Here is a 27,807-nt window from a genome sequence, read left to right as displayed (position 1 = left end):
ATGTATTATGGTTACATTTGCTGAAATACATGGAAAAAAAAGGGATCTTGAATCTTACTATGTTTTTTTCCCCTTGCCAATAAAGGGCAAACAGATCGGAGTTCATTTACATAGCAACATCCAAGTCTCTGTGCTTAGAAAGAGAGTTAGTGCTAAATGAGCCTGACAGGTGGATAGTCACAGAGATTCTTCATTCTGGAAAAACTCAGAGCAGAACCCCAGAAACTGAAATTCAGGGTAAAATGCTTCTGCATGTTTTCTGCTTTTCTGCTCCCAGACAGGGTAGTGGGCTGATGCAGAGTTCCTAAAGAATCTTCCATGCCCACATCAGAGATGCAGATAAAAACATGTCTGGGTATTTATGCTATTTTTTCCAGTTAAATTGAGAGACGGAGTTTTCTTAGCCTGCTGCTCTGTGGAAGAGCACCTATTGACAAATGACACTCTTTTAATGCTTTCTGACAATAACAGTGCTTCCTGCCAATTTCTGCTGCCAATAATAATGACTGTCTGCTACAGCAAACAACTAATGAATGTCTCTGAATGACCTTTTAGCAACTACTGTCAACATTAACTACTCTGCAGCTTTTCCACCTTCCCTGGAAATTGCTGGGGTTGCATCCAGAGTGTGTCAAGGTAACTGACAGAAGGACAGCTGGATCTGTGTGAGTTTGGATGGCATTGCCGCTGGTCTAGTTCTGCATCTTGTGATGAACACTCGAGGTAACAGTGACAGATGATCTCTAGGGATGGGGAAAGGTGCTTGCCTGTGTGCAAGTTTGTCACCTAAGGGACATAAAAACCACACAAGAGTTGTTCTGACCTGCGCAAGGAGTAGGGAATGAGCTTTAGAAGCCACTGGATCCCATGAAGGTCACGTTGTTCAGGTTCCTTAGAAACAACCACAAGCAGGCAGCTTCCTAGAAAACAGAAGGAAAAAACAAGCTACAGGAAGTGAAGCTGGAATTGGGAAGCTAAAGTTCCTGATGAATGACAGATTTCCTGTGGGATCAATTAGTCCTCAGTTAATTGTGTAAAGCAGTTGTGTGAAACATGGGTTCCTGTAAGAGAATTACTGCTTCTTGGTCATGGCAGTTTTTTGTCATCTGTGCAGTGTGACCCCATCTGATTCCCAGGCAGCTCTATTTAGCTTCCAGCTCAAAATGCCAAATCAGTACAAATATTTGAGAGTAAGGAATAAGATCCCTTGGATTTGAAAGAACACCAACATCTCATCCTATTGCTTAGAGAGCTGCTCTCCTGAGGCTTATGTCAGAGGACCACTCTTTTAAAATCTCTGTATGTGTAACATGTATTTAAAAATAGGTGTGAAAAAGAGGTTGCATCAGGTAGCTTGGGCTGCTCTGAACATCGCTCTTGGAGGCTATTTTTCTTACAGAGCTGAGAAATTCTTGTGTTTTTTGGCAGAGAGAGGAAAACAGAGCTGGCCCGGTGGATGGAGAAGATGGGGATTAGAGTATCAGAATCAGAACTCATGGAACACCAGTTTGCCACCTTGCCACCAGCACCTCAGACTCAGGTTTGCATCCTGGCTTTTTATGGTCCAGCTTCACCAACTTTTTGCTCTGGATCGCACTTCCCATCCCCAGCACAGGGCCTCAGTAATTCACAAATATATCCTACATCTCACCTGTGACCCTCTGTAGGGAGCTGTGCAATATAACTGAATCCTTAGAGCACTGCTTGCTTCATGGAAGTTGTTGAAACACTTGTGCCCTTGTAACATGAGGCAGCTGTTGGGCACAGCAATCTCATTCCTAAACACTGAAATTTAACAGCATTTTAGTAATTAAAAGGCAGTATTTTTGGTGCTTAATTTTAGCCTGGTGTTGCTATGGAAAATAAAGAGCTGTGCCTTCCCTCCCGCCCTGGTTCCTGAAGAGAAAATTGAAAGCCGTTGATATTATTTCTCTCTGCAATATAAAGCAAGAAAATTCCCAAATAAAATGGCTTTTAGTGTTGTGGTACACAAAAGAAGAAAGCACACTGTAAATTAATTATTCTCCCTAGACTACATTATTATGAGATTGAGATAAGCTTTGACCTTTGCTGCATCCATTTGCATAATGCAGCACACAGCACCACGCCATTGTGGATTTTTCGTCATTGCCTTGTGCTGCTACTGATAGTGCAATGTGTTCACTTCAAATACTGCATTGTGTGAATTTTAATTGCAAACATACTCTTCATGTTACATGTTGGACTAAAGTAGTGCTGAGTACAATTTATCTCTTAATACCCGCTGGCTTCTGGTATCTAAAAGACAACCAGGACTGGAACTGGATATTGAGAGCACAGGATATTGATCATTAGAAGGCCATAGAAATATTATGCTTAACTGGGGAAATTCCTGCAGAATAAGATGTTGGCCCTAATTTTCACTGATTGCACTAAAGAAGCTCTTTTTTTTTCTCCAAATCCAAAAGAGGAGCATAGTTATACTTTCAGGAATTAATCTCCTTGTTATGTACATGACTAACTTTGGAGGAGGTGGGTTAAATGATGAAGTTATTAATCAGCATGTGCAGACAAAATGAAAACAGTTAAGAAATATTCTTTATTAGTAGGATACCTTAGATACAGGTAGTAAAATGGTGTGCTGGGCTGGCTGCTTGGCAAATAACCAGAATGGACAGATGGTTTTTCATTATCTGTTATATGGAAATACTAGGTTTGTAACAGTGTGTTTTGTGTTGATGCTTATTCATCTGTGAGAGAGTCATTTTCAGGCTGCTTGTCCAGGAAACATTCTACATCTTCCTTTGCATCTGCAGAACAGCTGCTTTAGCTAGGATTGTCATTGTTCAATTTCTGCGAAGCTGCAGGCTGTCCTAATGTCTTCCCAAAGCCAAAGAAATGAGTATAAAATAGGGTTTTGGGGCTGGGATCCAGGGTTTACTGTCTATGAGCCTTCTTTGTTTTGCTGTGTAAAATCTTACTCCATGCTCACTCTATTCCTGCTAATATATGATGTCAACAATTAGCACAGAAAAAACAGTTTCTCTTGGTAACAGTTTACAAATGGTGGGGGATACGTTGAGTTTAGGTAGTCATGCAACCCGTATGTTTGCTGAAAAGGAACATTGTAAGCAATAAGGCTTACAATGGTATAAAATCTTAATAGCAAATAGTTAGTTACTCAGGTGGTTACTCTGGAGAAGGTGGTATAAAATCTTAATAGCAAATAGTTGGTTACTCAGGTGGTTACTCTGGATTGGTGGCTGGGGATTTCACATCTACAGGACATAAAAATTAGAAGTTGTAAATTACAGTGTCTGTTTCAAAGCCTCAGCATTGAAGTTGCACTAGGTAAGGTGCAGAGTTCAGGTCTTTCAGGTAATCCATATTTAATTTCTCATGTGCCAATAATGCTGGTATTTTTGTCCAATTCTGCCACCCCTTGCTGTTGACTTGCACTCCTTGCAGTAGCTATTGGGAGCATAAACCCATGTCACAAGCTTGGAGAGAAGCTGTGGAACAGTCCCATGGTTGCCTCATGTTTATGGTGTTTCCAGGGGCTGGAGCAAACTCAGGATGAATCTCTCTGAAGCGCACACAGGTATCCCGTGTGTGGGGCAATACCACTCCTTATACAGTATTTTTCACTTTGCAACTTCATCCTGGTGTTAATTCTGTGAGAGATACTGAAGATGAAGAGGAGTATTTTTCACGTGATCGTGCAGTAATGTGAATGTGTTTTGTTCAAAACATCCCTCAATACGAGTGCATTCTATTTGCTAAAAATGAGAAAAATGCCTGCAGCATGATCATTTCACTTTATCCTGTTCTTTTGGATAATTTCAACACAAGGTTATCCTGATGTAAAATTTTCTCTAATGTGGTGATTGTTCAGACAAAGATTTTTAAGTCACAAGAACACCCTAGTACCATTTTTGAAATGGTAAATAAGTGTAGATGATGAAATAATCGAGGTCAGAGTCAAGGGTTTTTTCCCATTTTGGGAAGGTTTAACCTCATTCCACCTGCAGACTGTGTGTTTCAGTGGATGTTGCTCTTGAGAAGCAATGGTCACGATTCTGACCTGAGCTTTTCTATCTGTTGGGTAAAATTATCTCCTTTGTCTTGGCTCAGCAAGGAATTTTGATGTTTCTGTGAACCTTTCTCTTGTGTTCAGAGTTTCATTATTTCCATCTCTCCGTTCCAATGAGCACGTCCTTCCACCTCTTAACTTGGTCAAGGCTCAGCTTGTAAGCATGTGGAATGAAACATTCAATCATGCACACCCTACATCTTAGCATAAAAAGACCTTTTTCCTATGAAATATTTTGAAAATTCTTGGGAATAATTTTCAAAATTTGAAATAGAAGAAAGAGCCAGTAACACAATATCATTTAATCATTTAATAGGTTTATGTATTAGGGTTTGACTCTTAGCCAGAGATATTTTTCTTGGCAGCCTGGCAGCTCCACTGTGGAACTGTGTGCAGGTCAATTCCCTTGAGAAGGATGGGTAAATCAGCTCCTGGGAGATGGGCACTGCCTGGCCCCGATGCTGCAGCGTGCTTGGGGTCAGGCTGGCTGGCTGACTGTCTAATAATAGTGTGTAATAACATAATTAATACTCTTTTTAATTGCTGATAAATAAGATTTTTCAAGTTAACTCTGTTTCATCAGTGACCTGCCTGACTTTAGCCTGAGCTTTCCAGTTCCTGCTTTTCTTATTTTCTCTCCTGTCCTTCTGAGAGGAAGTGATGGTGGCTGGAAGTGTGCGGCCAGGGGGGCCGGGGTACCACAGCACCCCTGCACACTCAGCCTTGGAGATCTGGTCAGGAATCTGCTGCTGGGTCTCAGCCTTCCAGTGCAGAGCCTGGCCATGCTGCCATCACTGTGCTACACCAGGGAGTTCTCATCTGTTGGGTCCAACTCAAAAGCAGCCTTCATTTTCAAGAGGAATTCTTTGTGGGTGATGCTGTGAGGAATGTGGTGTTTACACTCACCCCATACTGGCAGTAGAGTAGAACAACTCCTGACTGATTTGGCAAGGAAGACCTCGTTTTTTCTTCACTAAACCTAAAATTCTTCACTAAAGCAAAATTCACAGGCTGGTGATAGCTGTCTCTACAGTGGAAAATATTTCTTGACTTTATTGACAATTGAATAGACTTTGTCAAGCTTTGTTGTTTAGTTTCTATTGATCCTGAGACACATGGGGCTGCTTTTGCTTCCTAAGGGATTAAACTGGCAAGCACTTAGAATCAGATTTGGGGAAGGTGGGTGCAGAAAACTTTCTAATTCACTTCTGAAAAGCAGAGTAATAATGAATATTTCAGATAGAAATGATAGCATTTAACAAAATATGTGAAGTTTTTATTATGTGGGGTTTTTTTAAAAATCCTGGATAAATGAAATGAGGCTTTTGGAGATAGCATGAGCTGGATTTTCTATTGAGTTTGATAACCTCTGATTCTGCTCTCCTTTCTCTTTCTGGTGCAACTTGTAGCGAACTTATTAGGTCAAAGTATAATTTTGTAAGAATTATTTTTCATTTTGAGCCTTTCCCACTTGATGTTGGGGAGGGAGGGGAATGGAGAAAAAATAGCTCCTTTCACAAATAGAATTGGAATTTCATACTGCTGATCTGAGCCTTTCTAAGATTTCACTGAACACTGGGTCTGGTTGAAACTGAGGGGACTACTCATGACTGAGGTATGAAAATTACATTTCATTCCCTGGATTAGGAGTTTTCTCTTGCCCACAAGAAAGTTAAGGGGAAAGAAAGAGAAATGGGTTTAAAATTTCCTGTGCTGTTTTCAGTTTGCTCACCTTTCTGGAGATACCTTAGCAACTGTAGGACATCTGAAAAACTTTGAACTGTGTCTTTATGTTTGAGGCTCTGTTGGACATGGCTTTTGTTACGATGTTCTTGTGTCAGTACTTTGAACTTAGCCAAGCAATGTTGGTATCAGCAGTGACTCTGATTAAACCTATGCCTTTCTAATTAATAATGCATTCTTCATGAAACAAAGAATATATTTCCCCGTGTTTTTATCACCTGATGAGTCTAAGAGTGAATGAAGTCAATGCCAAGCAGCTCTAAAGCAAAACACTGGGTTTTAATGTGTTTCAATGTAGGTTATGAACAAGGAAATAGACATTTATTCTTAAATTTCAGCTACCTTTAATTACTTACTCTATGCATATTCCAATTCAGATTGATGAATGTTGAACCAAAAGCAGACCTAAAAGAATTAATTTAAATTCTCCTAATTCAGAGGTAAACTGTTTCTATAGCTTTGTTTTGAGGGGTTTTTTGGTAAGGAAATGGCAAGTATTTATTTATCCAGCTCCCTCCACGTTTCCCACCATCATTATTCCCAGGGATCCCTGCAGGGATAAGTGGTCTCTGACCCTCACCAGGGTGAGCTGCAGGAGCCTTGCAGCCGTGCCTGTGATTTCTCACAGTGGCAGAACAACTGCAACAGCACAGAGACATTTTGCTAAAAGCTCCTACTGTTCCCAACAGGTTATTATACAGGCAGAATAAAATGCTTTCTTAAGGACCAACCACATTTTTTGTCTGCCTGAAAGGTCACATTTCTTTCGTTTTTTTTCTCTTGTTTAGGTGAGAGATAAACAAATGAAGATGAAACTCAGAAGAAATGTTGAAAATAGCAGCTGGCAGTACTTCTGCGTGAGTATCTCCATTTACACCTCACCTTGCTCTTAGAGACCTTTGAACTCTATTTAAAATGAATTTTGATAGGTGGTGGCTGCTGACTATCTGCATTTCTTCTTCCATTTGTTTTCTGTGCTTGTTTGGCACCACTGCTGAATGTCACCAATAAGGGAATTGATGAGGAAGAGATGAGGAACCAAAACCCATTCTTTTTTAATCCCTCTCTGTTATGCTGCCCATCCCAGGTTTTGTTGTTGTTTTTGGTTTTGGTTGTTTTTTCAACTTCATTCTGCACCCCGTTCTTACTTTTCTTCCTGTGTCCTCTCTGCTGCCCCTCCCTCTTTCTGCCTCTCTCCTGTGACTGCGGGGCTGGGGAGGAACTTCTGGGGGCTGCCCCCCATTCTTGCAGCAGAGTCCCTTTTGGGAGAGATGTACTCGTGGAAAGGGCTTGAATAAAGCACCACTCTGCTGTCCAGGGCAGTTTGATTCCTTCTGTGCCTTCTTTGGGGGTGAGGAAGTAAGGCTGAGCGAGAGGGGCTGGAGACTTGGGGCCTCTGATTTCCTCTGGGGCACCGCAATGTCCCTAGGAGGGAGAGCCAGGCTGTAGCCATGACATTTTCTGACAAATCCTCTCCTTAGCATTTTTTCTCCTGAGAGGCCTCAGGAACAAAATGTAAACAATGATTATCTGCTGCTGTGGAATGCTGCAACAGGTGCGTCTGTGATTGGTCTCATGTGGTTGTTTCTTATTAATGGCCAATCACATCCAGCTGGCTCGGACTCTCTGTCCGAGACACAAGCCTTTGTGAAATCATTCTTTCTTTTTCTATTCTTAGCCAGCCTTCTGATGAAATCCTTTCTTCTATTCTTTTAATAGAATATAGATCATAAAATAATAAATCGAGCCTTCTGAAACATGGAGTCAACTCCTCGTCTCTTCCCTCATCCTCAGACTCCTGTGAACACGGTCACACCAGGCTGATGGAGGAGCAGGTGAGTGGGGAATGAGGGGGGGTCATGCTGGGTTACCCTGCCCCAGAGGGACCAAAAGCTGCCAGAAAATTCACACGGAGGGGTGGGTGTAGAACACCAAAACCTGTCAAGTTTTTCGTTTTTATAGGTATGGGCAAAGAATTGGAATTTATCTCTAAAACCATTTGGAAAGAATAATTTGGAAATAATCTATCCATTCTATTGTGTACAGGAATGCAGGAAACTCTGACTAGAGATGCGTAGTCGTTTTGAAACCAATGTTATAACGTTTTTACCTGGGAATGAACCAACCAAGTGCCCTTAAACCGCAGGAACAGCTGCTGGGGCTGAAGGGAATCAATCCAAAATCAATCCCCGGCAGCTTCGGTCTCCGTTCCCTGCCTGCCCCAAGGCGCGTCCAGCCTGGCCCGGGCAGGGGGGCGGTGCTGCCACCTTGTGGGCACAGAGCGGTGCTGTGCACAGAGGGAAGCGGTGAAGCACAGTGAGGAGTGCAGAGGAGCGCGACCGGGCTTGAGCGGCCGCCGTGCGGGGCGGTGGCTGGGAAGAACGAGAGCGGCGGGGCCGGTTTCGGCGGGCGGCGGAGGCGTGGAGGGGACAGAGCTCCCGTTTCAAGACGGCGAAGCGCCCGCGTACCAGGATCCTGCGTGAGCCGGGTCGGGCTCCAGCCGCACTCAAGATGGCGGCCGCGGCAGGACTCCGGCAGAGGCGTCGCCGCCGCTCCCTACCGCGGTTCGCGGGGCTCCGGTGCCGCTGACCCCGCCAACCGTTTTCTCCCGCCGGGAAAAGCAGCAGAAAATGGCGCTGAGAGCGCGGGATCGGCGTCGGGACCGGGTTGAGGCAGCCAACAAGAGAAACGCCTGTGTGAGGAGCGGGGGATGCTTAAGGGTACCACAACAAAGATGGCGGCTCAGCCGGGAGTGGCTTCTGCCAGTACCAAAGATTGCGGAGAGGAAATCCAGGAGAAACGGCTGCTGGCATCCTGGGCTTGCCAGGCAGGTTTTGTCCTTGATTGCAAGGCAGTTTTCCTGCCTCTGCAAGGGGTGAAAACTGGAAAGGGGGGACAAAAAAGGGTCACTTTTACGCCACACCCAAGATGGCGGCTGAGGGCGGCACTCACTTGCCCTTCCAATGATGGCGGCAGTGTGCTCATGCGCCTTGGGTAGGGGGAAGAGAGGGCGGTACAGGAAATACCCCGCTCCGGCTGATGGTAAGAGTGCTTTCTCCTGGGTCTGGGCGGCATTGAGGTCGCAACGAGTTCCAAATTATCCTTGTGCCTCTCCTGTTGTGACTAAATCGGTGTTCCCTGAGTGTCTGCAGCTCCCTGCGTGTGGAGGGAAGAAGCCTGTGCTGGAGAATGGGAGGAAGGTCCCTGCTGGTTGCTGTGTCCTCGGTGGGCAGAGAACTCTGGCCAGATGGCTTGGTGAGTATTGAAAATGTGAAAAATGCGTATTTTGTGAGTGGCTTTTCGCAAATATTAAAATGAATATGATATGCGTTGTGTTAGAAAGTAATGCTGTATTAATTCTCTTCAATAGCGTGTTAAATATAGTTTTAGGTTATAACAAAATGTTAAAATAGAAACTCTGTTATGTAGGAGACTTTTTTTAAAGAAAGGACTCGCAGCGAGATAGCAGCTCCAGGACACCTAAATCTTTCAGAGAAAAAGAATTTATTGCTCTCTTATTAGAAGAAACTAACTTCTTCCTGCCTCGAAGGCGCCGTTAGGATTCAGAGGAAGAAGTTGATGATGTTGACAGAATCCTGTGTCTGCATGGAATTTATTCCTCATGTATGAGATGTATGAATATGCAACAGGCTGTTGTTTTTAAGGGTTAATCCTTTGTTAACGGGGGTCCTTTTTCGGGCTTATGCTGCCCAGAAAAAGGTACCCGGACTGTCTGTAACTCTTTGTCTCTATTGTCTCATATTGTCCTAATTTAATTTGTCCAAATTATTAGTACTTTGATTGTATTACTGTTTTTATAAGCATGTAATTACTGGTAGACTTTTAAAATTTTAAAAACAAGTGATTGGCGTTTTTCATAGGATCACTCCTGCTTCCTTTTCACTGAATTGTTGTAATGAGTCGTCAGCTTTTAGCCAGCCTCAGTTCCGTTTCTTTTTCATGAATCTTTTTGGTTGTTTCGATCCTGAACTTGCCAAACCCTTAATTTGCTAAATTAACCCTGAGAAGGTTCCACAAGCCAATGCTGAGGGGATTGGGGATTGGATAGTTAGGATCTTATGGCCTTTCAAGGGTTGGGTTCACCCCCTGATTTTGGTGCCAAGGGAAACTCCAAGTTAACACGGATCAAAATAGGAAACAGTTCCCTCATCAAAGTCAGCTTTCCAAACCTCTGTTCAGGATCCAAAAGAAATGGGAATGCCCTTGGCAAAAAAGGGCATTTTGAGACAAAGCAAGCTTAAAATGCCTGTAAGCAGGAAATCCAGGAGGAATGGCTGCTGGCATTCTGGGCTTGCCAGGGAGGTTTTGTACTTGATTGCAAGGCAGTTTTCCTGCCTCTGCATGGGGTGGCACCTGCATCCCACTGGAAAGGGGAGAGAAATAATTCCCCTCCTTCCCTGGCCCAGCCCTGGAGTGGGAGCAGCTTGCCCTTATCCTGGAGTTCTCCTGCTCCTGCCCAGCATCCCTCTAGTACCCTCATGTGCTTCCCAAGCTCTCAGCACTGATGGATCTAAACAAGGAGAACAATCCCTGTTCCTTCTCTTCTCCATCCTTGATGTTCCTGGGCCCTGCATCTCCCTGGTTATTCCCTGTCTGACTCCTCATCTCCATCCCACCTTCTCCCTGGTCACATCTGAGCCTGAGATGTGTTTAGCAGCAAATCCATTCCTTTAAAGGAAGCCCAGTGCAAAGAGCATCCAGCTGCAGGTAAGTCTTCCTGCATTTCATTTTTCTCTGGCCAGTTTTGGAGGGTTTCCCTCTGTGCTTTCCTGTGACCCAGATGTGTCCCTTCCTTTGTCCAGATCCAGCGCCAAAAGATTGAACAACTGCTGAGTGGGGTCTGGGGTGAGAATGGTTCTGCTAAAATGAGGGAAAGAATGCTAGAAGAAAAATGAGCTTCCTTTGAATGTCTGGAATAAAAGCACTGGGAAAGGGCACTTTTTAATTCAATTTGGTGCCACCTCCCCTTTTTTTATGGCTCATACTCCATGGTGAGCAATCTAAGCCAAAAGATGAAATGCAGGAGGCTTTGATTCTGCAGTGAGCTTAACTTCCCTTTTCTCCTCTCTTTCAGGACAAGGAGAACCACTGAAGTTGTCCTGGCCTTGCCAAGGTGTTTGAGCTGCCAAACCCAAACTGGTCCTGATGATGGAGACTTAAGAAATTACTCAATCCAGCTAAATGCTTGAAAAAGGGAGATGGTTTGGTTATAGAAATATTTCTGCCTGAGACTGGGAAGAGATTGGGAAAAGTTAAACCCCCCAATTCTGCATAACAGCACAAGGATTTTTTAATTCTTTGCCTTTTTTTCCCTTCCTTTGAATGGGTTTGTTTGTTTCCCCTTGGAGACTGCACACATAATAGGCAGATTTTTCAATTAAGCCATTTTTTCCCACTTTTAGTCTTCAATGGAGCCCAGGTGCCAATTGTTTGCTGCTTGGTTTCTGCCTTCCCTTTCCTGCCTACAGCTTAAGCCCTTTCTCTCCTTCCTGCTTTTTGGCCATCACTGGTCATGCAGATGATGCTGATGCAGATGGCTGATAAATAATTATCAAACAGCTTGGCAATGGTCTGTATCAGCTATCAGTGACATTAAAAAATGCAGTATATGGACCATCAAGCAATGAATTTAGCAACAGTTGGATAGTAACTAATCATCTTTCCTTTGAAGCCCTCTTCATAGCATATTTCCTTATAAAGGGAAAGCATTTGGTTTTTATTTTATAAAATACTACAAATCACCAACAGCCAGCTTAAGCGAGCATGGCAGACTGACAAAGACATGGTAATGTTTTTTCTTTTAAATCCCTCACAAGCCCATCCCCTACTGGGGAGGCAGCTCAGCGAGTTTCAGCCCACAGCTGCCATCCTGTGCTCATGGAGAGCAACCTCTCCAGCTGTCCCAGCCTCAGGAAAGCACAGAAGAGGGCTTTACACAGATCAGGGATTAAGCTAGACCCAGGTTGGGCTCAGCTCAGTCACCATGGCGCTGTCAGAGGCCTTAAACCCTTTTTCTATCGGATTGATTGATGGTGGTTGTGGTGCAGCCACTGTGTTGCTGTCAATGTGCTCCCCTGCAGCCTAGCCTGACATGGTGAGCAGGGGCTTGGGGTTCTGTCCCATGTGTTAAACATCAAACCAGAAGATAAAACAACAGCTAAAAGCCCTGCCCTGCCATGTGCCTCACTCTGCACCACTGCTATGAGAGGAGGGTGAAAGACCCAGTCAGTTTTAGCTCTGTAAAGCAGCTGCAGAGCAGTGATGAGTGCCTGAATCACATCCCCTGCAGCCATCAGGGGAGTGAGGGCAGGGAAAAGGGCAGAGAAAGGGAAATAAAAAACCAACAGAGCCACCAAGACTGGAGGATGTGAGGATGAATCCAAAACTATGCTCTCCAAGAACTGAAAGAACACATTTCTTAAAACAAGACATCCAAACTGGAATGAGGGACTTGCACTCTTTCCAGATCTTCCCAGCACCATAACCCATTAAAAAAAAAAAAAAAAGCCATCTGTGGAAATGGGATGCTCCTTTAAGCCTGGCAGAGACTTTCTCCAGCACCGCAAACCACCCTTCCTGTTGCTCTTCCTTTACCACTCAGGGCTGAGCCATGGAGACATGCTTCTTTAGTGTGTGTGTGTGTGTATTTCAGGTTTTTTTTAAACCAAGAAAAAAAATCAATATCATATTTTAAAAAGAACCCCCAAAACTTTGGGGAACCTGGGCATAAATGTCAAACAAAACACAAAGAAAGACTGAGCTACTAATGGATCTTAGAGCAGCAGTGGTGGGGTGGGAGGGAAGAAATCTAGCAGACAAATTTAACACCATTGAGGAGGGTTTATGCACAGTGTTTTCATTGCAAGCAGCATTTAGAAGTGATTTATCATATCCCAGCACCCTCCTTCCCTGTCAAAGTGATAGGCAGAACCAGCAGAGCAGCTCTGAACACACTGTTCACTACCAGGCACCACCAACAAATCCAGAACAGCTCCACCCTTGGCCAACCCTGTCCCCTTGGGCCTTCTGAGAAGCTGGGATTTAGGAAAAGGCCTTGCAGGGGAACAGTGTTTCAAATGTCAAAGGCTTTAAAAATCTACAAGGCTATGAAAGAACATTTCAGGGTTTTTTTCAGCTAATTCTTTAGGAATTTACTTGGAATAAGCTTCTTCCCCAAGAGGGATTTCAATTCTACACATGCACAAAGAGGAGAAAACATGAATGCAGCGTTGAGACAGCTCCGTGCTGAGAGCAGTGGTTTTAAGGTAAGGCCCTTGTATATCCGGGAGGGTGAAACCTCTGTGTTCAACCCTCTGGGATCATCACCTGGGCTTCCTGTGCTTCTCAAGCTCTCAAAGTAAAATTGACCTAGCAAACTCATCTTTGTCTCAATCCTAATCCCTGCATCATCCTTCAGGTGTGTTTCCTCACAATGAAATTGGAGTAGAAAATGCTTTAGGAGATGCTTTGCAGCCCCTTCTTCCCCAAAGGCCCAATCTGCTTTAATTTTTAGGAATGCTCTTCAAGCACAAGGTTTGGATGCGGCCAGTGAGACTCACATTTCAGAAGGACCATCAATGGTCTGATAAAGACACAGCACTTTGAAGCAGGCTGCTGGGACTGAGGAGGATATTTGAAAGCTGTTGACATGCAGTTCTAGCAGAAGTGCAAAATGAAATGTAATGTAGTAGAAGTGGAAAATGAAATGCTGTTAGACAAGGCTGCTGCCCAAATTGGCTCTGCCTGGATCCACCTGGCCTGCAGCACAGCCTTCTCCCTTTCTCCTCACTGCCTTCTGCTCAGCACCGACCCAAACCTGGGCTATTTCAATTCCTGTCAGACACAGAGCAGCTGATGGGCAGCAAATGCAGCCTTCCCACAGTGGCTGCCCATGGCCCGGCCTGCAGGGCAGAGCTCAGGGAGGAGGTGGCAGCTTCCTCGGTGGCTTTTCATGTCCTCTCTCTGCCATGCAGACACTGGCATGCGTGGCATGGCTCTGTTTTGGCAGCCGGTCCCTTGGCAGGGCTGGGTGAGCACAGGGTGAGTACAGGGTGAGCTCTCTGCTCCTTGCTGTGACACCTGGGCTGGCAGGGATGACACAGTGACCTCGGCCGGCCCATGCTGCCTGTGCCATCACCTGGCACTGACGTGTTTGATGAAAATCCTTTTGCTGGGATTTTTCTCCTGAGAAGCCTCAGAACAGCAATGGAAGCAATAACGATCTGCTGGCTGTGGAGTGTGGGCTGGAGATGGTTTAGCAACAGGGGCATCTTGGATTGGTCTCCTGTGCAGTGTTTCTACTTAATGACCAATCATGGTCCAGCTGTGTCGGGGCTGTGAGCAGTCCCAGGTTTTTATTATTCATTCCTTTCCAGCTTTCTGATGTCTCCTTGCTCTTTTAGTATAGTTCTACTATCTCATTTTCTTTTAATATAATAGAGATCATAAAATAATATTTCAGCCTTCTGAGAGGTGGAGTCAAGATTCTCGTCTCTTCCCTCGTCCTGGGGACCCTCAACCACCACCACAATCAGCGGCCGAGCGGGTTTGTGCGAGCCTCTCAGTAACCCTCGGCCAGTCCCGAGTCGTCAGAAACCGGGGGGCAGCCCTGACACGGCCGAGAGCAGGGAGACACTGTCTGTGCCCCGAGGGTGCTGAGGGCACCTGGGCTGGGGGGAGACACTGTCTGTGCCCCGAGGGTGCTGAGGGCACCTGGGCTGGGGGGAGACACTGTCTGTGCCCCGAGGGTGCTGAGGGCACCTGGGCTGGGGGGAGACACTCTCTGTGTGTGCCCCGAGGGTACTGAGGGCACCTGGGCTGGGGGGAGACACTCTCTGTGCCCTGAGGGTGCTGAGGGTACCTGGGCTGGGCCCCTGTGTAGCACAAGAGACACCAGAGACAGCGGTAGAAGATAAAGGGCTGACTCTTAGCAGGGGTTAATCCAAGGTTTTATTAGGAGTCCCAAAGGAGCTCCTGCACCTCAGGGGCCTCCTGCCACGAGCCCCAGGGAGATGTGCCAAGGTCACATTTAAAGGGAGGTGGAAACCCAAAGTAGATAACATCTTACCAACCATTAAGTGACCCTAAGGGATGGATGCTGGGCCATAGACTTTAGGACAGCGTATGGGGCAAGGCTTGGGGGGCTGACCCCTGGCCTCTGGCTGATCACTGGACGACTTGGACCGAAACTTCTGCATGGAGGGGATGGGAGGCTGAGTGATTGACAGAGAGCCAGGGTGGGGGTTTGGGGATGATCTCATCCCGGGAGAGGGATAACACAGGGAGAAGGAGGGGGGTACAGTTTGGGATAAACCATTTGGGAAAAAGATGGGGATACAAAACAAAATGACTTCAAAGTATTATAAAGTATAAAAATGCACTACAGCAGGTTTGGGCAGCACCAAATAAAATTTAATAAAATGCTTTAAAAATAAAAAAATTATAAATAAAAATTAAATAAATTTTAAAAAACCAAAATTAATTTAAAATAAATTAAAAACAAAGTAAAAACTGTAAAGGGCTGTAAGAGTTCCATAAAAGGTAGTGCTGTATTGCAAGACCCTCAAACACCACCACAATCACCAGCTTGAGTTGGTCTGGGCAGCACTAAATTAAAAAAAAATAAAAACCTTTAAAAATAGAAAAATTAAAAATAAAAAATAAAATTAAAAAATTAAGTAAAACTTTAAAAATAGAAAAATTAAAAATAAAAATTTAATAAAAAATAAAATAAAAAAATAAAAGCTTTAAAAATAGAAAAATTGAAAATAAAAATTAAAAATAAAATTAGAAAAATAAAATAAGCTTTAAAAATAGAAAAATAAAAAATAATAAAAAATAAAAGCTCTAAAAATAAAAAAATTAAAAATAAAAAATAAAAATAAAAAAATGCTTTAAAAATAGAAAAAACTTAAATAAAAAATAAAATTAAAAATATAAAAAGCTTTAGAAATAGAAAAATTAAAAATAGAAATTAAATAAAAAATAAAATTAAAAAATAAAAAGCTTTAAAAATAGAAAAACTAAAAATAAGAAGTAAATAAAAAATAAAATTTAAAAAATAAAATAAAAATGCTTTAAAAATAAAAATTAAAATTAAATAAAATTTTAAAAACAAAATTTATTTAAAATAAATGAAAAACAAAATAAAACCTGTAAAGTGCTGTAAGAGTTCCATAAAAGGTAGTGCCGTAATGCAAGACCCTCAAACACTACCACAATCACCAGCTTGAGTTGGTCTGGGCAGCACTAAATTAAAAAAAAAAACCTACAAAAATAGAAAAAATAAAAATAAAAATTTAATAAAAAATAAAATATAAACTAAATGCTTTATAAATAGAAAAATTAAAAATAAAAAGTAAATAAAAAATAAAATTAGAAAAAAAATAAAAGCTTTAAAAATAGAAAAATGAAAAATAAAATTAAAAAATAAAATTAAAGCTCTAAAAATAGAAAAATTAAAAATAAAAATTAAATTAAAAATAAATAAATGCTTTAAAAATAGAAAAATTAAAAATTAAATAAAAATAAAATTTAAAAAATTAAATAAAAAGCTTAGAAACAGAAAAATTAAAAATAATAAGTAAATAACTAGAATTAGAAAAATAAAATAAAAGCTTTAAAAATAGAAAAATAGAAAAATAATAAGTAAATAAAATTTAAAAACTAAAATAAAAAGCTTTAAAATTAGAAAAATTAAAAATAACAATTAAGTAAAAAATAAAATTTAAAAAATAAATAAATTAAAAATAAATGAAAAACAAAATAAAAACCGTAAAGTGCTGTAAAGTTCCATAAAAGTTCCATAAAGGGTAATGCCGTAATGCACGACTGTCGTAAAACTGCCGTAAAGCGCGACTGTCGCAAAAGGGACCGTAAAGCGCGACTGTCGCAAAACGTGCCGTAAATCGCGACTGTCGCAAAAGGCGCCGTAAAGCGCGACTGTCGCAGAACGTACCGTAAAGCACGACTGTCGCAAAAGGTGCCGTAAATCGCGACTGTCGCAAAAGGCGCCGTAAATCGCGACTGTCGCAAAACGTACCGTAAAGCACGACTGTCGTACAAGGTGTCGTAAAGCGCGACTGTCGCAAAAGGTGCCGTAAAGCGCGACTGTCGCAAAAGCTGTCGCAAAAGGCGCCGTAAAGCGCGGCTGTCGCAAAAGGTGCCGTAAAGCGCGACTGTCGCAAAATGTGCCGTACAGCTAGACTGTCGTAAAAGGTGTCGTAAAGCGCAAATGCCGTAAAACTGCCGTAAGGCGCGACTGCCATAAAATTGTGCCGTACAGGCTGGCGGCGCCCTGGCCGACACGGGGTGCCGTACAAGATGGCAGCGCCGTGGCCGTCGCAGAATGCCGTACAAGATGGCGACGGCCGCCCGAGTGGGCGTGTCCGGGGCGGGGCGCCGTGTCGACTTGCTGACGTCATTACGCGGCACTCTGCCTGCAGTTCGCCGATGTAGACGGCAGGGGGCGCTGTGCCTGCAGTTCGCCGATGCAGACGGCAGGGGGCGCTGTGCCTGCAGTGCGCCAAATCAGACAGCAGGGGGCGCTGTGTCTGCAGTGCGCCAAATCCGACAGCAGGGGGCGCTGTGCCTGCAGTTCGCCCATGCAGACGGCAGGGGGCGCTGTATAAATAGAGTATTAAGTATAAACTATCTAGAAGAAGAAATAAAAGCTCTATGTCACCTGCAGCTGTAGAAAATTTCAGGCTCCCATGGAGGAAATAGTTTTCCTAAAATCATTACCCTTTGGGGGTTTTTTGCACTCCCCGGTAGCCTGAACGTTTCTACTGCTGCTTTTTCATTTTAAAACTAGAATGGAAAGCCAAGATTAGAAATTCAGGGAAAGAAAGAGAGAAAGAATTAAAGAGAGAAAGAAAGAAAGAAAGAAAGAGAGACAGAAAGAGAGACAGAGAGAAAGAGAGAGAGACAGAAAGAAAAAGAGAGAGACAGAAAGAAAGAGAGAGAAAGAAAGAAAGAGAGACAGAAAGAAATAGAGAAAGGGAGACAGAAAGAGAGTGAGAGAAAGAAAGAAAGAGAGAGAAAGAAATAAAGAGAGACAGAAAGAGAGTGGGAGAAAGAAAGAGAGAGAGAAAGAAATAGAGAGAGAGGGAAAGAGCGAGAGAAAGAAAGAGAGAGAGAGAGAAAGAGAGCGAGAGAAAGAAAGAGAGAAAGAAATAGAGAGACAGAAAGAGAGCAAGAGAAAGAGAGAAAGAAAGAGAGAGACAGAGAGAGAGCGAGAGAAAGAAAGAAAGAGAGAGAGAAATAAAGAGAGACAGAAAGAGACAGAAAGAGAGCGAGAGAAAGAGAGAGAGACAGAAAGAGAGAGAGAGAGAAAGAAAGAGAGAGAGACAGAAAGAGAGAAAGAGAGAGCAAAAGAAAAGGGAAAAGGAAAGGAAGAAAAAAAAAAAAGAAGGAAGAGAAAGGAAGAAAAAAAATGAAAAAGGAAAAGGGTGAGAATGAAAAAGAAAGAGCCAAAGTGGAAAAGGGGGTGAAAAACAGAGTGAAAAAAAGAAAAAAGAGTTGGAGTGGAAAAGAAAGGACATTCGGGAGGGGCGGTGCTGCCTAAGGTGCTTCCGCGCCCAGGAGCGAAGGAGCCGTTTGATCCCCTGGCGGGAGCGCAGCTCCCGGTGGCGGAGAACGGAGCGGTGGCTGTCAGTCCGAGACTCCAACTCCCGGCAGGCCCTGCGGCCGTAAAGCGCGGCGTCTGACGCAACGGCCGACGCGCCATATGATTGGCTGGCGGGCCGAGGCGGCCGCGCGCCGGGGGAGCGGGCTGGGCGCGGGGAGCTCCCGGCGCCTGTCCCACGCGGGACGGAGCCGCGGCAGCGACGCTGGAGGGGCGAAGCCTCCGTCCGGCCGCCCGCACGGAGCCGAGCGGCGCGGAAGGGGCGTCCGCCCGGCGCCTCGGCCTCGCTCAGCGGTCCCGGTGGCGGGGGCTCAGCTCGGGCGGGGCGCGCTGCCGCCCGCCGATGGCGGAGCGCCAGGCGGTGCTTTGCTGCCGCGGGCCGGGAGCTGCAGGAGCCGCCCCGGGCGAGCGGCGCCGGGCGCTGCCGCGGTCACTGTGCGGCGGCTGCCCTCGGGCTGGCGGAGGCGCGGGAGCCGCCGAGCTGCAGCGTCTCCCTCGGGCCGCTGCCGCTGCTGCGGGCGGGGGCGGACGAGCGGCTGCGGAGGCGGCTCCGCGGCGGGCTCAGCCTTGCGAGCAGAGAGCGCTCGACATCGCTGGCATGACACGGCTGCTGAGTGCCTCAGTGCTCGTGGCTCTTCCTTCCACGCAAACGGATGGAGCGGCATCGCTGAGCAGTAAAACACAGCGATGGCCCGGAGAATGGCGAGCGCAAGGAGCGCCGGGCTGGATCCTTCTGATGGCACAGGTGCGATCGGCAAACTCAGCCCCTTGTGGCCCTGCCCTCCCGACCCCCAGGGGAAATGCTCTCCAGCCTCGAGCTGCTGAGAGACAAAACGTGTGATTTGACACTAGGGTCCGGAAAAGGTTTCCGTTTAGATTAGCAAATGCCTCCATTGTTCTCGGTTACATCCTAGGATCGGTTTTAGGCAGTGACTTTCTACCGCTTGTCGGATTTTCTTGTGCAATGGTAAGAAAATAGGCAGGTCTGATACTGGTTTCGCTTTTTTTCTACTTCACGTTCCATGAGCTGCTTTTATCCAAGCAATTGTTTTAAAGTTCTACTGTAGGCGTTTCTGGTTCACTTTTTTTTTTTTTTTTTTTTCCCTCTAAATCGGCAGTAAATATAGCTGAGTAAAATTACCTTGGTTTTCTTCCTTCTTAAATGTTTTTATTGATAATCCTATTTGAATATGCAGAACACGTGGGTATGTCCTGTAATATATCCTAGCTTTTCTTGTTTACAGGGTACTCAGAAAATATTTTTCCCTTCGAGTCCCACTGAAACATTCTCCGTGCAATCTCCGTTAAGGTCTGTGTTTGCAAATAAGCCACCATCAGCTGAGATATTTGCCTGTGTACCTTTTCCTGTAATTCAGAGCTTGTGTTCTGTGGTTTTTCTGATAAACCTATCAAACTTGCGAAACTGTTTTGCAAGTCTTAACCGTTGAAGGCAGCAAGAAGTGGTTTTAAAGCCTGTTCTTGAGCAGACAAAGGGAAAAAGTGTGAATTTGATGCTGAACTTGTCCTTTTTCATTTGACTTGCCTTGAATTATTTAGGAAGAGAGAGAACTAGAAAAAAGAGAGAAATAGAATTGGTTCTTGAGCCCTCCTAAAATGCTCCCTGTGATTCCGTGTGGAGCCAAAGTGAAGGGTGATGGAACAGAGCCCCTGTGCTTTAGAAGGAAATCAATTTCAACCTGATCTCCACCCTGTGTCTCCCTAATTTCTGTTTTTAAAATGCAAACTCAGTTTAGGAAGTGTTGGGAGTTAGTATTTTGGGGAAGAAATGGCAGTTGCACAGACCGTTCCATTTCCCAGAGGCTCTGGGAAGGATTCATTTTGTAAGCGCTGTAACTGCCATCGGTTGGGGGTTCGGGGTTGGAATGTGCACTTGCCCTCCTATAAAGCACTCGTTCATTTGCATTTCAGTGCCAGGAGTCTGGAGAAACTGGAGAAGAGCCCAAGAGACATTTTTCATCCTGAGATACAAAAGGTAGGAAGTGACTTTTTTTGGTTTGGTTCTTTTTCTTTATGATTTCCTGGAAATAGAAGTAATTAAGTATAGATCCTACTGGTTTGTTTCTTCCAGTAGCGAATAAGAATAAGAATCTAATACTACTTAAACTGTCTCTTTATCCATTGAACTGGCCATTTCAAATCCAAACTTCTAAACACCAATAAAACCATCATCCTTGTAGAATCTTTAATAGGAGGGGGCTAAAGATGCTGTTTTTGTTGACAGGATTTATTGGTTCTTGAAGGGCAAGAGGTGAGTACAAGCCTGACTACTTCTTGCTCACAGACCCGTCCGGTGAATACGGCTTTGTATTTTGATGGGCTTTTGATGACTTCTAAATCAATTGCTCGTTACAGTAAAAAGAAGTCATGTTTTTTTGAACCTGACAGCAAAAATAACTTGAAGCACCAACTTAATAATAATTGATCACCCATCTAAGTTAATGATTTTATGCTATACTATCAAAGTTTAAAGGTAAATTATTGTGTAGTAGGAGATGGTATAAAATGTATGTTCTAACGTGTAGGATGTAGGCAAAGATTAGAGGAAACAAATTTTTATGTCTTCTGTTTGACTGTTCACCAAATAATATTTGGTTTTATTTTCCAGGGATCGGTGAATTTTAAATTTGGAGTCCTCTATGCTAAGGATGGTCAGCTTACAGGTGATGAAATGTTCAGTCATGGTGAGGTTTTCACCTTCTCCTTAATTGTTTTGCTCATCTGAAAAAAAAAAAAAGGCAAGTTAAAAAAAAAAAGGTATGTTTATTATTTGTTACCCTGTTCTGATCGTTTCCTCAGTATTTGCTGGAGCACTGCTTACCCAAGCTTTGGGTAAAACAAGCTTTGGGTTCCTTCTGTCCCACTGGGTGTTGCCCAGTTTGGTTGCATCTGGTGAAATTCACCCTGAGCCCTTACAGAACCAGCTCAAACCAGGTGAGAGCCATTCGCAGCTCTCTCAGGACACCCGGAGGAGGATGGGTGACGTTTCTGAGCATCTGGCAAGTGCACTTCTATCAAAACTCGGCCTGTGACATTGCTGGGGAAAACCCTTCTGTATCCTGAAGGGTTCCTCAAAGTCTGTTGAGGATCCGGTTAGCAGTTGCTCACCTGGATGGTTCCAGCTCCTCAAGTTAACACTTGTACTCTTGCCATGTAGTTTAGATCTATTGTAGTTTTGGTATTTTGCAAGATTTTACGTCTTTGGACAATAACGTGCATTTCACTCTTTGGAACCTCTGGGATCATTCCTTGGTGCAGCACCACCTAATGGGACACTTGGCTGCTGTGCTGAAGGGCTTGGTTACTGGAATTGTAAATCCCGGAGAGTTTGTCAGTCTTCTGTCCCCAGGGAGGTGTCACGCTTTGTTCACCGTTGCTCTGTTTGTCGGGTGCTGCTTCTCGTCGGAGGTATTAACTTCAAACTGCCCTGTTCTTTTTTGAACTTTTTTTCCTGGTTCTCTCCGTAGGGCAGGGAAGGACTCTCGTATCCCGGTCGTCAGACTCAGCGCTGCCCGAGAAGATACAGAGACTGTAAAAATCATAAGGAGCAACTAGGACTGCAGAGGAAACAAACTGGAGAGAACAAAAGGTGATATTGTTCTCCTTAGCCTGGATTAGAAACATCCACTGCGCTTTGATGCCGGTGGCTGCCAGGGGCTCGTTAGGTCTCTTGAGGCAGGTGTAGGTGTTCACTTGTAGGTTCTATTTTTTGGCAAAGGACCACGAGAGAAGTTTATTTATAGATCCAAATAAACATTCATCTTATCTGAACATAACCTGTCATCCCCTTTCTGACATTAAGGACTCCTGTATAAATACTTGGGGGGGTTTTCTTTGTCATTTCTGAATGGTTCCATTTTGCCGGCTACTTGAACAAATCTGAGGGGGTTTAATTGCATACTGCTTCCTTGAAATGCTGTTGGTCTCTGCTTGGAACCCTTCTTGTACTGCTTAATGAAAGACTTCTGATGGTGTTTTCTTGCCTGTTTGTGTTCAAGGTCGTGCTCTGATGCATTTACAGAAGCCATGGCAGGAGAGAGTCAGCTGCTGGAGAAGAGGAGACAGTACTATCCCTGTGCAGCACGGAACTGTGCTACTGCTGTGTCATCAGCTGTGTCTGCACTGAAAGTAGCCACCTTCACTTGTAGGTAGCTCCTTGGTGCTTTAGGACACTCTGAGGGATTTATTCCTTTTGGGATCCACGATGAGAATTCCCAAGAGAGGTAGTAGTAATAAGGTCTGAGATTGGAAAAAAGCCTGTGTCCTTGGAATGTTGTTGTTGTCGTCAAAAGTTAATTTTTCCTTCTTTCTTAGCCGGTAGTCAGCTTTTTGCTTTATTTTTTGTGGTATCAGTATTTGATTGTTTAAAAAATTGCTTCAGAAGAACTGCAGTGGCTGGCCACCAGGACCTTGTTCCGATTTGCCTATTTGCTTGTAGCTAAAACGTTTCCATATTGTTTATCATTCTATTGAAGAAACTGCTGCCCAGTCAACTAAGAACTGAACATCTATCTCTCTAGGACATGGGGAGAGGATTTAGGTCATGTCTTTGTTTCCAGAAAAAAGTTCCAGTGTAGTTTCTAACTAGAGGAAAAGGGGGGGGGGGGGGGGGGTGAAGACTCGGGGCTCTGATGCCGTTGGGGGCACCCCGAGGTGCCCAGGAGAGGGAGCCCCACTGCGGTGCAGGAGCAGGTATGTTATCACGTACTAGAGAGCAAATTATAAATAGAAATATGAAAATTATAAATATAAAAATATTTTTTAGATCATTAAAGAAAGCGGGTTTTTTAACTTGTCAATAGGCAGGGTTTTGATGATAAAAATTATAAATACAAAGAATATGAAGGTAGAAATCTAAGTCTAGAAAGATATCATAAGTACATACAGATAACGTTTAAAACTAGAAGAAAAAATCAGTTGCAGCAGTAGATACGATACATAATATAGATAATACTTTAAATACATGTCTAGAATTTTATAGATATTATAGATAATTATTAATAGATTGCATCAAAAGAAACGATAAATATAAATGTGAGTATAACTATACAAAGTATAAAAATATTTCAATACCGTTTAAAAGAAGGTGTTTTCTTGTATTTATTTGGTTAGAGATGGGGTTTTTCTTTGGATTAATAGAAGTATTCTAGAAATATAAATCTAACTATAGAAAGATACAATCGATAGAGGAGGATATTTCTAAAACCACAACCGAACGCCGCCGCCTTCAGGGGAATCGCACGAGCTCGGCCGAAGCAAGGCGAGAGCGGCCGACCCTGACGGCCTCGAGCGAACCGAGGCGAGGCTTCCGAGGCTGCCTGAAGCGAAGCGAGCCGAGCTCAGGCGAAGCGAGCCTGCTGCTCTCGTGCGCGCTGCTTAGCGCCAGTGCGCTCCCAGCCTAATGAGCTCCTGCCCGAGCCCGCGCTCCCGGTCGTGTCCGCGCCGTGGCCGGGCCGCCCGCGGGACGCGGCAGCGGGAGAGCCCCGAGCCGGGCGAGCTGAACGGGAGGCGGCGGCGCTTGCCCGCCCGCCGTCGGGGAGCCGAGGCGAGGCGAGCGGAGCCGAGGCGCGCCGAAGGCACAGAGCGGCTGGGAGTTGGGCCGAAGCGAGGCGAGCTCGGCCGAAGAGGCGAATGCAGGCGCCAAGAGCCGAGTTGAGGCGACAGTAGCCGACTCGAGCCGAGCGTCTCCGGAGCGAGCCGAGCTCCGCCGAGCGCCGCAGCATCCCGGGCAGGGCGAGGCGCCGGGCCGGGCTCGGGGTGCAGCCGGGGCTCTGGGAGGCTTCCCCGCCTGTCCCTCTCTCTAGCCCTCCTTCCTTCTCCCCGTATTCGCCTTCTCTCGCTCCCTTTCCCCCATTCCCTCTCCCCCCGCAAAGCCGGCTCCTTCCTGTCCTGTCCCTAGCCCGCTACTCCCTTCTGTTCCCCCTGTCTCCTTCCTCTGCCCAGCCTCCGTGTACCCTCGTCCCGGGCTTTCCCTTCCCGTGCCGCTTTCCTGCACAGCCCGAGCTCCCTCGCCGCCCTTTGTCGTGCCCTGCTCTCGCTCCTCTCTTCCCGTGCCCCCTTTCCTTCTTTGCCCCGCAGCCGCGGGGCTCGGGCTGCCGGAGAATAAAGCCCCGAGGGCCGGAGCCCGGCGCCCCTGGGCCCTTGCGGGAGTCCCCGCGCGGGGCCGGAGGCTCTCGGCGGATCCCCCCGTGCCGCTCAAGCAGCGCGGCCGACAGCGCCGGAGCTGCGGCTTTGCCGGCATCGCGCTGAGAGCGGCCCCCGCTCCGTGCCGGGCCGTCCCCGCCGTCTGTGCCGCTCCCTCTCTCGCTGCCCCTGGCCCGGGACAGCGAGGCTGGGCAGGAACCTCAAGCCTTCTGGGGGCTGCCCCCCCTTTCTTGTTGCAGCAGAATCCCTTGCTGGGGCCATGCACGTGTGGGAAGGGCTTGGGGGAAGCGCTGCGCTGCTGTCCAGGGCAGGCGGACTCGTTCGGAGCCTTCTTTGGGGGTCAGGGAAAGGCGGGGTGAAGACTCGGGGCTCTGATGCCGTTGGGGGCAGCCCAAGGTGCCCAGGAGAGGGAGCCCCACGGCGGTGCAGGAGCAGGTGGGGGGCGGGCGAGGGGGGGGGGTCACGCTGGGTGCCGTCCCCCAGAGGGACCCAAAGCTGCCCCCAAATGCACAGGGAAATTGCATTCCAATGTCTTGGAACAGAGGCTCATCGGAAGTTTTCTCTCAGCTATCCAAGGCACGGAGCCCTGGAGCCAAGGCAGCCTGAGCTGCTGCGTGCTTGCTGTGAGCCTTGAGGTGAGCGCGCATCATTGCGGGCTTGGGATCGATTGAAATGCGCTAAGGAAACCAGCTCTGGGGAGGGAGGGAGGCAGGGAGGGAAATGCTCTCTTAACATGTGCCAATGCTTCTGTCAAACTCATCAGGGCAGGACAGCGTTCAGACTGAAAGTGTAAGAAGATGTGGAGTGAGACAGAGAATCTGACAGGAGCATCGGACTCACAAGTGCACGGATTTTGCAGAGCGCCGCTTGGATTTAAACTCAGAAGTTGTAAGGAATTTGGGAGGGAGAAGGGACATTTCAGAAGGAGAAGAAGGAGAAGATGTTACAGTCCTGGCAAAACCTTTTGTTCTGGCTAATAAAAGAAGTTAGTTTAAAAAATAAAAAATAAAATTTAAAAAGTGGGTTTTTTTCCTTCACTGTTGTATTCGTTGGTGGTAGATGGTGTGTTGTTTTATTTCTTGGTCTTATTAACTCTGTGTAAATAGTTTTTTTGAGTGAAGCTCACTTTCTGGACGGGTTGGTTTGTATTTGAGGTAGGATTAATTTCAAGAGGTTTCTTTCCTAGACTTCTGATAGGTATTCCTGGGATTTTGGTTTTGTTGTTTACTGCATGTATCAACAGAGAGATTTGGTAGGGCCAGCTGGGCTGCTGGAGTTTTGGGTGTTAATTTATTAGATGGCTTTTGTTCAATGCAGTTTTGAATTGTTGAATTGTTGAAAGGGTTTTTAATTGTAGTTGTTTTAAGGAGGTTTTTAAGAATTGTTTGTATCGTTTCACGTTGTTTGTAGTTGGTGTATGATCAGGGATATGGTGGAACTTCTTGAACGTTCTGGTTTTAGCGTTCCTAAGTTCCGATTTCTTTCTGGTTTGATTTTTTTTTTTTTAGTTTTATTTTTTGAGACAGGGGCATTTATATGGTGGGGTTTTATAGGCAATATGTTTTTAAATTTGGGTAGTGATATTTTTTAGTATTTTAATAGTGTAGATTTTTTATTTTCATGCTTTTTTTAAATTTTAAAATAATTTTTAAAGATTATTGGTTATTATTTGTGGGTTAGCATAAATGTAGAGCTTTGGGGGCTTTTTTTAGTAATGTTTAGGGTCAGTTGTAGGGTTTTGAGTTTAGTGAGTTGGTTTGATTTTTTAAATTGGTGTTTGTTTTTACTAGCAGTTCTGTCATTTTCCATGTGTATCTGAGTTTTTTGGGATTTTGAGCCATTGGTTTAGGAGGAAGTTTATGATGAGAATGTACAGAGCTTTTGGGCTAGTTATAGTGGGATTTAAAGTTTCTTTACAGTTCGGTTGGTTTGAGTTTTCCTTAGGGTTAAATGTCGTGGGGTCTTTGTTCTGTTAGTCCTAGAAATAGGTTTGGTTTGGATACGCTGCGATGGATGAGCGTGGGCTGCGTACTGGTGCTGACGAAGGTGCGGTATTTGTGTGGTTCTGATGTGTTGGGTTAATGAATTGATATGGTCTAATATATAGATTAACGTAGAAATAAATACAAATATAAAAATAAATATAAAATGATAGTGGTAAACATAAATATAGAAAATAGATAGATAAATATAAAAAACTATAATATATAGTATATTATTGTAACACACCATAATATATATAAATGATGGTCTATTTTATATATATATCTAAAGATATATAAATATAGATTGTAAATATAAAAATATTTAAATATAGTTAAAATAAATTGGGGTTTTTTGGATTTGATTTGGTTATAGGCTGGGGTTTTTTATAAATAATATAAATAACATAAAAATAGAAATACAAATATACAAATATATATTATATATACTGATATCTATAAATATTTATTATAAATAAATATAAGAAATATACAATATAAAAATGATATCTCTATTTTCATATTATTTATATTATTTATAAAAACCCCCCTTCTCTGTGCAGTCTGTCACAGTTGCCCACAGTCTGTCGTGCTGCTTACAGAAGTGCCAAAAGCCAAAACCTTGAGGAACAGACCTTAATGTGACTCTATAAATGGCTTTAACAATCCCCTCCTTTCTTGTTTTCTTTTGGAGGCAATCCTGATTGCCTTTGGTTTTCTCCAGCCAGAGTTAATCCAAAATCTGTCTCTTTGGGCCCCTTTCTGACCTTGCCTAGAGCACAGCACACTTTGTTCCCCCTTGAATGTTTCTCCTGGCTGGTGAGGCCATGAAAGGAGTGGGAGATGATGTGAGAGGAGCTCAGTGCGGGGCAATTGCAGAGTTCCTCGCTCTCCCCTGTGCAATAAGGAGGGGAGCAGTGCCCAGCAGGCAGACGATGGAACGAGTGGAGATGCCTTGTGAGGAAGGCAGAAGGAATTAATGTCTGCAGGAGCCCAGGGAGCGCTGGGGCTGTAACTGGGAGATGCACAGCAGACATTCTCCCCACACAGGGCAGGGCCGGTTTCTCCTGTTTCTGGGCAATGCCGGGGTGGCTGTCACTGCTGCTGCCACTGGAACTCTCAGCCCAGGGCTCAGGCCATCAGCGCCAGCAATCATCTCTGCCAGCTCATGGGCATTGCTGAATGTCTCCTGTGCTGCTCAG

At 44.8% G+C, this 27,807-nt stretch overlaps 1 protein-coding gene and 2 long non-coding RNA genes across 11 annotated transcripts in view; 2 read left to right on the top strand and 1 right to left on the bottom strand.

The window, feature by feature from the left end:
- The window catches only part of LOC139602522 (uncharacterized), a 140,409-nt gene extending 124,130 nt beyond the window's left edge, over positions 1-16,279 (bottom strand). Inside the window, exon 1 of the long non-coding RNA XR_011683281.1 lies at positions 14,597-16,279. This is a non-coding gene — a long non-coding RNA (uncharacterized lncRNA). The remainder of the gene's footprint in view (positions 1-14,596) is intronic.
- On the top strand, positions 1,268-14,305 carry LOC139602519 (uncharacterized). Of its 2 annotated transcripts, XR_011683278.1 has the most exons (6): positions 1,268-1,540; positions 6,604-6,672; positions 7,535-7,650; positions 7,862-9,070; positions 9,245-10,827; positions 10,911-14,305. It is a non-coding gene; the product is annotated as an uncharacterized lncRNA (long non-coding RNA). The 2 variants fall into 2 exon arrangements; XR_011683277.1 differs by lacking the exon at positions 9,245-10,827 and having other exon boundaries at positions 1,276-1,540.
- Positions 16,280-16,573: 294 nt separating the features above from the next.
- On the top strand, positions 16,574-25,642 carry LOC139602513 (uncharacterized). Of its 8 annotated transcripts, XR_011683265.1 has the most exons (6): positions 16,884-19,206; positions 19,706-19,770; positions 20,391-20,454; positions 20,704-20,730; positions 21,088-22,068; positions 22,478-22,792. XR_011683265.1 is itself a non-coding variant. In XM_071452423.1 (5 exons), the coding sequence occupies exons 1-5, from the start codon at positions 18,805-18,807 to the stop codon at positions 22,629-22,631; spliced, it is 807 nt and encodes a 268-aa protein (XP_071308524.1). In that variant the 5' UTR covers positions 16,876-18,804; the 3' UTR covers positions 22,632-22,792. The 8 variants fall into 8 exon arrangements, 2 of the variants coding, with proteins under 2 accessions (XP_071308524.1, XP_071308525.1); XR_011683269.1 differs by lacking the exons at positions 19,706-19,770; positions 20,704-20,730 and adding an exon at positions 25,387-25,642 and having other exon boundaries at positions 16,574-19,206; positions 22,478-25,258; XM_071452423.1 differs by lacking the exon at positions 20,704-20,730 and having other exon boundaries at positions 16,876-19,206; positions 21,947-22,068.
- The last annotated feature ends 2,165 nt before the right edge of the window (positions 25,643-27,807 follow it).

This window comes from Agelaius tricolor, unplaced genomic scaffold, assembly GCF_023055355.1.
Source record: "Agelaius tricolor isolate 1412-34295 unplaced genomic scaffold, bAgeTri1.0.p SCAF_34, whole genome shotgun sequence".
Lineage (NCBI taxonomy): Eukaryota > Metazoa > Chordata > Aves > Passeriformes > Icteridae > Agelaius > Agelaius tricolor.
Note: the sequence above shows the minus strand (reverse complement) of the source record. Positions and strands in the feature narration are given on the sequence as shown.

What these genes read in the sequence shown, in the direction of transcription:
- LOC139602513 (XM_071452423.1), top strand. Translation starts at nt 18,805, where the DNA reads ATGGCGGAGCGCCAGGCGGTGCTTTGCTGCCGCGGGCCGGGAGCTGCA. An exon ending in TCCGTGCAATCTCCGTTAAG is followed by an intron (nt 19,771 to 20,390) that starts GTCTGTGTTTGC and finishes TTTGCATTTCAG; the next exon opens with TGCCAGGAGTCTGGAGAAAC. An exon ending in TTCATCCTGAGATACAAAAG is followed by an intron (nt 20,455 to 21,946) that starts GTAGGAAGTGAC and finishes TTCTCTCCGTAG; the next exon opens with GGCAGGGAAGGACTCTCGTA.